Source organism: Bidens hawaiensis, unplaced genomic scaffold, assembly GCF_021521415.1.
Source record: "Bidens hawaiensis isolate Kalapana, Puna unplaced genomic scaffold, B.hawaiensis_p1.1 tig00001461_1, whole genome shotgun sequence".
Classification (NCBI taxonomy): Eukaryota; Viridiplantae; Streptophyta; class Magnoliopsida; order Asterales; family Asteraceae; genus Bidens; species Bidens hawaiensis.
This window is the reverse complement of record NW_027491082.1, coordinates 3,870,086-3,878,496: the sequence shown is the minus strand read 5'-3', so window position 1 is coordinate 3,878,496 and position 8,411 is coordinate 3,870,086. Positions and strand designations below refer to the sequence as shown.

Here is an 8,411-nt window from a genome sequence, read left to right as displayed (position 1 = left end):
GCAAATATCTCCGTGACGCTTTTGGTGAGTGGCGTCCACCGGTGCTTTTGGCTTGAAGGGTGTGTGTGATTTCTTCCGCCAACAAGAGGGTGAGAGCTGGGTGAGGTGTCAAAGTTTACCCTTGACTGCCAGATACCTAGCTTCCTCTTTTTGTTCTGCCGGGCGATCCGAACATTGTTCTCTCTTGTCCTCTGCGTGTAGAGGTGTGTACTCTGGGGAAGATCCCTTCCCAGTTGCTTCTCCGTCTCGGCAAAGCGCTTGGCCGCCGTCATGATGGCATCCCATGTTGATGGCATGCCATCCTTACCCGTCAATGTGCGGATAAGCTCTGGGTATTCGGCGCCTTGGATGAAAGCGGCGCGAACCAGATCTTCACTTATGTTGCCGAGACTTAGCTTTTTGGAGTTGAAGCGGGTGATGAAGTCTAGTAAAGATTCATCCTCCTCTCTAACGCAGTTGAGGATCGTCCACTGTTCTTCAGTATATTTCCTCTGTTGGCTGAAGTGCTGGCTGAACTTGTTCTGAAAGTCCGCCCAGTCATATATGTGGTGGACCGGTAAACGATCGAACCATGCCCTGGCCGCTCCAACCAGAGTCATCTGGAACATATAACACCACGTGGGTTCCGTCCAGTTACTGACGGTTGCCCCCGCAATGAATCTGTTCAAGTGGTCGTCTGGGTCGGATAGACCATCATAAGTGCCAATGTTGGACATTTGTTTGGCACTTCTCGGGGCGATTGCTTCCGCAATGTCCCTTGCGAACTTTGACTTTCCTGCATTTGTAGCAGTTGGCCTAAAGGTTTTGGAGAAGTCACGCGGGTTTCTCTCCGCATTCGTTGGTTTAAAAGCTTCCCCAAAATTCCTTTTCGGCTGGAAGTCCGTTTCCTTACGCTTCCCTTTCGCCTTATGGCGAGGGTTTGCGTCGGTATCGGATTCTTCCCTCTCGTCGTCTGAGTACTCGCCCTCGCTGTTCATATTGAGATGTTGGCGAGTACTGCCGAATTCGTCAGCCTGTTGAACTGAACGCAAGCGTTCATCCAATTCAGCTTGGAACTCTCTCTGATGTGCTTCGGCCCACGCCTTCACTTGATCTAGTGTTTGGCGATGGACCCTCGTTCGTTTTTCCAACTGGGCATCGGTGAACCCCAGTGGAATATTTACTGCACTTGCCCCGGCTTGGGTAGTCGGGGTAGTGTTCGTAAGATTTGTATAACCGCCGGTGTTCCCCCCAGTTGCTGGGGTTGTGGTTACCGGGGTTTCTTGGTCGGTTACTGGCCTTGGGACCGGAGTAACGTTAACCATTTCTTCAGAAATTTTGAAAAAACTAAATTAGTTCTAGCTTTTATGCACGGATGGCGCCAATGAAGAAACACTAAGTGAACCCACGGGCAGATTATAGATAATCTGGGGGTTAAGTAATGTTTCCCACGAGGATGAGGTCCAGCAGAGAAGGTTGTTCTTCTGGAGACCTGCAAAACAGACACCGTAAGCTCGTCACTGAGAAGGGGGGGTTCCTCCTTGTGACCACCCTCCGGCGTGAGAATCAGACTAGATTGCTCTGAATATAAGTGTATATTAAGAGATTGCTAGATAAGATTGAGATGTCAGATGATGTCCTTACCATTCCAAGGTGTTGGAGTATTTATAGCCGAAGGTAGGTTTCCTAGAAGGTACAGCCGGCTGAATAGTATTCCTGTTCCACCAACAGTGGACTACGCACAGGCCATGCTGGTTGGTGGATAGGCTACGGCCAACAGTAAAGGTCGGCTGTATACTGTTCCTTTACTGCCGGCTACGCACTGTTCCACCAACTGTAGGCTGCGCACGTCCCATCGTAAGGGTTGGTGAGTAGGCAGCGGCTAATAGTGACAAACAGTACTAGAGGGTGCTCCTCCTCGTATTGTTGTCGGTGAGCTGTCACCCTGTGATTGGTTCATGGGCTGCTCTGGTCAAATTGTCTGTTCTGCCCATACCTTAGTAGGTATAGTACGAAAGACCTTCCAGAAGCATACGGACTGGCTCATTTAGGCGGGAGTATTCCCGCCTTGCTCATTCCTTCATGTGACTACTGAAGTGGCTAATGCCTTGTGCGTGTAGCCTTGCTGTTAGTGCGGGTAGCCTTCCCTGATGGCTTGTATCCGCAGCTGCGGGAACAGGCGGGGTACTTCACCATTGGAAGGCTTTCCCTGCGGGTACAGCTGGCGTACTGCGCGTAAGGTTCTTTGAGCATGGTGGGTCCTGCTGGAGCAGTTGGTCATTGCGCAGACGTCCCTGTTCAAGGTGAGTCTTGCGGGTCCAACTGGGCTCTGCTGGGACCTACCTCTTCATATGTGTCCGTTTAATACCCTTCCTTCGATGAGACAATTCCAATACCGCTAGTTTGAGTTCATATGTGTCCGTTTAATACCCTTCCTACGATTTCCTAGTTTTAAAAGTCTATGTAATGTGGTATTTCCTCGAACTCTTTTTTAACTACTAACCATTCAAGTTTTAATAATGTTCACTACTCTGAAATATTTATGAACTTAAAAAAATTAAGTGGCTTAAATGAAGTTTATCTCAAATTAATTGCTAGTTATATTTCTTTTTAAGTGGAAGGTAATTATTTAGAAGAAGTCAAAGTTTATAAATGCCATTTAAATTATTTAGTTTTAAACAATTATGAAAAATATTGTTGTAATAAAACGAATTTAAAACTTAATTAATATTTTAAGATTTTTTTCTCCTAAATAATAAATATGAATAATTTTAAAAAGATAATATCAAAACTTGATTGTTATTTATGACAAAACATTTACAAGTTGGTACGAAAATATATTTGCTCTAGAAAATTCACACACAAAAATAAAAAGTGGTCCTAGCTAACATTTCCGTAGTAGTATGAATGTATGATTCTACCTTTTCTTTTTTGTTTTTTTTCATCGGTCCACTTCATGCGAACATTCACTAACTTTCAGTGTAAGCGTAAGCAATATGTTTATGACCACATCAATTATCGAATCGATATTGACTATTGATGGGGAAGCATTGGGTCAAACTCGGACCGGTCTGGACCAAATCGAACTGGGACCAAAAGCAAATTTGTTTACTAATAGATATTTTTTATGGTAATTAAGTATTTAATTTTAATTTTATGTAATTATAAATAGGGGATAGTAAATATGAGCCTTAGTCTTTGATGCGGAACTCATCAAAACTGCGTAAGTTAATATAATTATTCGGAATTTAATCTCCGGTCCTGTCAATCTCCGTGAATTTATTTTATTTGTAAATATATATTTAATATAACTAAATTATATAAATAATAATCTCGTTCAAACTCACGATGTACTCAAGCTCGGGCTCATTATTAAACGAGCCAATACGGGCTTCTAAGATCAGTTCGATTCAAGCTTGTTACAAGTGAATCTCCACTATTTATTTAGCAACCCAAAAATAAATAAACAAAACCCCGACCCCATTTGAACAACTGAAAGTTACAAACAACAACCTCTATTTTCCTACTATGAACCACTTTGGCCCATAAAGAAACAAGACCTAACTCTCGCATGATTATTTCTGTCTAGACTGTTAAGAATCAGCAACACCTTGAATTCGAATGTTTAAACGCCGAAGCCAAACCGAATGCAGTATCATATGAAAAACATCATACCTCTTTGGTGGATAATTAACCTCGAAATGTCGTCGAACTTGTTTACCACGTCTTTGCATCCTTAGATATTGTCTTGTAGATATTCCGGTTAAGATGTTTTTAAGATTTGGGATATCCTCAATCGTGAGTATAACCGCAAAGGATTTCCAGTTTAGGACATCGCTAAACGGGGCCACATAATGGTCCTTAATGAGCACGGGCACACAACCGGTGTAGAGTGCTTCAACCATTCGTGGGCTCGCCACCTCATACCCACTAGGGGAAATGCAATACTTACTTTGTCTCAACATACCCATGTACGAAACGCCCTTTGGTAGGTACTTGTGAATTTGCACGTCGGGGTCTTTGTCCTGCCAGTGCTCCAAAAGTATTGGCCTGATAGGACCGTGGACCCCGCCGGCAAAGAAAGCTAACACGGGGCGATTCCTTGGAGATGGTCCGTCTAGTATCCCATGGGTCGTCCCGTCTGGAAGTAAGATTTCTGGGATTGACACGTCTTTTGAGGGATTAAACCCTTCCGAGGTATTTGCGTTGCATAGAGCTCGAATTGAGTTCTTGAAGAGGTACGGGACGGCTTTTGATAACTCGGGCCCCTACATAACACCATTTGCACCATTTCACGATGAATGTCAAATAAATAAATTAAGCACATACAAGACTTAACTCACCCAATCATGGCACGCTACGGTGAAATGGTCAGCTCCAAGGCTTCGGTTCCAAAACGGGTACTTAGAGCCCACAAGATCAACATAATCTTTAATTGTTTGCTTCATGGGAAGCCAATGGTCGACATGAGGATCACGCTCGAATATAAAGTGTACCATCATCGTTGCACTCATTGGTAGGAAAAACACGTGAGCTTTTTCAGGGTTTCTTGTGCGAAACTTAGTAGTTTCCATATGGTATATAAAATTACCTTCCATTGAATATATGCTTTTACAAGGACCATTATGAAATATGGGGGGTTCTCCTTCTTCATATACAAACACTTTGAATTGCTTCTCCATCTCTAAATAACTCCTTTAAAAGTCAAAACTAGAGTCAACTTTCGAGTTATGAAACATCGCATACTACAATCTGTTTATGCATAACGATATATCAAAAGGTTTGTACAATTGTACCTATGAAATGAGGCAGCGTTCCAATACATTGGGCCTTCTGGGACATAATCCGGATCGTGAGTTCTATTACTCGATTCAGCTTCTTTGATTGCAGCTCGAACCCGTCCAAGACGGGCTTCAAGTTTATCCAAACTAGTGTACTTCTTGTTGATTCCTCCGTCAATCGGAAGTGCGTTGGTTTGATTCGCAGACACAAATATGTCCGGCCCACTTAAAGTCACATTCAAGTCGTCTTCCTTAGCAACGACCTGTCAAAACACTATAATAAGTTAACCATACTATGGTACAATAAGTCTATTTCAATTTTCAACAGTTGAATAATCAAGCCAAACGATCTTTCAAAGCATATTTTGTATTTATTAATTTTTAGGATGATAATAGATAATTAAATATTATCAGAAACAGGAAGTCATATATCATTTTGGGAAATAAAAAAACTTTATAATCTTAATATTAATAGTAAAATTAAATTTGAAAAATTGAAGCAAGAGATTCCAATTTCCAATTAACAGAAAAAAGTTGACACCAAACTAACGATGGCGTAGAAAGAATATTTTCGAGGCTGGTCCTAGAACATCCTTATCTCCAATTACTTCATCAAATTCAAAAGATATCATTAATAAACAAAAAAGCTTATAAATTTTTCATATCAATATAATGTACTTTCACACAGTGTTATGATTGTATATATCATTAATTACATTACAAATAAGATTAACATTTAATCTGTACGTGAAGATACGACCGTGCTACTCGATTCGTGAACTCCGTGAGACATCGGTTAAACGTTAAGACTTCATCGACGGATCACCGAATGACATTTGACTAACCGACCACAGAATAATATTCACCGATCAACATACATAAAGTTTCCTAATGGTGTAGTTATGATAAAAGGCTAATTAAGAAATATACTATAATACCATAATAAACCATAATGAACAATATAAATACAAAATATACACTAGCTAGTTATATATGTCAAAATAATTAATTATTAAATATTAAAGAAACAGATTGAGTTTACACCATATAATTAACATATTATGATTAATTTTAATTAGTGATAAATTAACCATAAAACACTCATTATTGTCCGTTTCTCTTGTTTCCAAAATCTAAAAAATAAAAATAATTAATCAAAATAATTCAACCAAAAAAAAAAAAAGCTTACAGGCAATTCAACATCCATTTCATCCTCCATAGCCAACGGTGGATAAGAAGAATTCAACACAAAACCAACACCACCAGCTAACGGCGCCTCCGCCACCTCACCGCCACCGTCCATCGCCGCCGGCCGCCGACCGGCCACCGCCGCCACGTCATCTTTATCCACAGAAGATGAATAACTACTCACTGAGCTCCACACCCATGGATTATAATACTTTGACCGGTCAACCCAGTTTGACTTTTTGACTCCGATGATCACCGCCACCGCCATCAACGGCAGAATTAGCCACAGAAGCCTTGTTGATGTTGATCTTGAATTCCTCCATGAACCCATTAATAATAATAATATTATTATTATTATCACTCTCTCTATAGAAAGAAGCCGAACTCAATATTACTATCATTTCATTTGATATGTTACTAATAATAATATTATCATGAGACTTATGGAATATGATACCTTGCCAAAAAGCTATAACAAGCTTGTGTGTTTCTCTCTCTAGAATTGCATGGTTTCTCTCTCTACAATTGGTGAAAGCTGGTTGCGCCACCACGCCAAGCGTCTTATTATTTTGTTCTCTGTTTTCGTGTTCATGCAGAATATAAGAAATTAATATTTTATTAAATATTAATACTTTATTCTTTTAACATTTATTTACGATTTTGCCACTTGCTGCTTTAACCGATGATCTCATAAATTTCTTGGTTTTTAGTATCAGCTGTTGGCACACGCGCGTGGTTATTTGCACGCGCTTTGGGTATTGAGCATGATGGTGTGCACGCGCGAGTGAGTGAAGTGGGTGAGGAGATGTGGTAATAAAGACATTGCCGCTTCAAAACATAAGTTGATCTGATTTACCGGCTATTTTCAGTGCTTTGAAGTGTTTGATTTTGTTTACATAAATACCCTTGATCGGTCTTTATATCTTATGATGATTATCACTTTTTAGAAAAATCTTATCAATTAATTAAAATCAGCAAGGTAGTGATTATATCGAAACAAAAGGTAAGCGAACATCAAGCTGTGTCAATACCCTTTTTAAATTACAAAACCCAATTTTTCAAGACCACATTCGTTAATCTTGAAGTCATAACATTATTATTTATAACCCGTTGAACTTGGGTAAGTAACTTCATAGCTGGAGGCGCGAGGAAAACAAAAGTGTCAAAAGTAAAAGGAATAAATACATATTGGTTGTCAAGACACGCCTTCTGATATGTAATCACCTTGCCTGAAACAGCTTTTAAAGCAGCTTTTATCTGGAAGTATTTGGTAAAAATAGTTGATGTGCCGTAAAAAATAAAAAATAAAAAAATATGAAACTTAAACTTCGACTAAAGTTTTAATTAAGTTGGCTTTTATAACAGACCGTTGCATGTTTACATATTTGATGATTGTTCACGTGTGTTTGAATATCATGTGTAGTGCATGGTTCATGAATGTATTTATTTTCTAGTGGATATGTTTTTTGTTATTGATAGTTAATAGTAATATAAGGTTTTAAAAACAATTTTTATTTTTGTTTTAATATGAGCATGCTTGTAGAAAATAGGTCTTTGTTATACATGTGAGGTGTATGTCTCGAACTAGTAGTCGTTCGTCATAAGAGTCGTATTAGTTAGATTCAAAATCACAATCATAAGCACATTTCTTTTGTAATTTTTCATTGTTTACTTTTATGTTTAAACAAAAAATATATATAATTTGCTATTTGCATTATAATAAAAATAATAATATTTTTATGCAATTATTCAGCATTCATACATCACAAATACAGTTTTTTTTTTATTTCAAACTTTATATGTGATATAGTTGAGAGCCGAGTTGATGATATGACGAACTGAATTGATACCGTCCAAACAACTTAGTACCGGTATTGAGATTATCGCAACCGATATTGATATTCATTTTATGGCTTTTGATCGATGTAGTACAGGTGCCAATATTCTTTTAGGCCTATCACAACTTTAGTTTTTGGGTTTTTCTTCAAGTTGTTATATATGCCAACAGTAACCAAATCGATACCGACCTAATTCAGGCGATGTAGCGCGAGAAAATCCCACTAGTTTATAAAATATATAACATGCTATTATAACAAGGAGATAACAATTTGATTATTTATTTATTTCTCACCTACAAGAACAAAACAACCGGGTATCTACATTCTATCTTCTACATACTCGACAACTACTTTCTACTTGTCGACTAGTAAAAATGTAATGACAATTATTAGTGTATGTTTTAATATAAGGTTTCATACTAGTGATCGTTGTATTTTAATATCATGTCAAATTATTGATAAACTTGTTATTTCCAAATTTCATGTTACCATAAGTGCCACTTGGGGCGACGAAGGCAAATATGGGTGGAAAATTTTCATACATCAGTTATATAATTGAAAATAAATTTACACATATTGGCCTCTATAAGATAACACTAAAAATCAACCTTATGCTCGATGTTGT

At 38.6% G+C, this 8,411-nt stretch overlaps 1 protein-coding gene across 1 annotated transcript; it reads right to left on the bottom strand.

Annotated features, from left to right (window-relative positions):
• Positions 1–3,306: 3,306 nt before the first annotated feature.
• On the bottom strand, positions 3,307–6,317 carry LOC143578007 (putative glycosyltransferase At5g03795). Its single transcript, XM_077061697.1, has 4 exons — positions 5,950–6,317; positions 4,776–5,023; positions 4,323–4,674; positions 3,307–4,247 (listed from the first exon to the last, which is right to left on the bottom strand). The coding sequence occupies exons 1-4, from the start codon at positions 6,277–6,279 to the stop codon at positions 3,573–3,575; spliced, it is 1,605 nt and encodes a 534-aa protein (XP_076917812.1). The 5' UTR covers positions 6,280–6,317; the 3' UTR covers positions 3,307–3,572.
• Positions 6,318–8,411: the final 2,094 nt, after the last annotated feature.

Coding starts and splice junctions, on each gene's coding strand:
- LOC143578007 (XM_077061697.1), bottom strand. CDS start 6,279: ATGGGTTCATGGAGGAATTCAAGATCAACATCAACAAGGCTTCTGTGG. Junction 5,024..5,949: donor AAATGGATGTTGAATTGCCT/GTAAGCTTTTTT, acceptor GTGTTTTGACAG/GTCGTTGCTAAGGAAGACGA. Junction 4,675..4,775: donor AACGCTGCCTCATTTCATAG/GTACAATTGTAC, acceptor TGACTTTTAAAG/GAGTTATTTAGAGATGGAGA.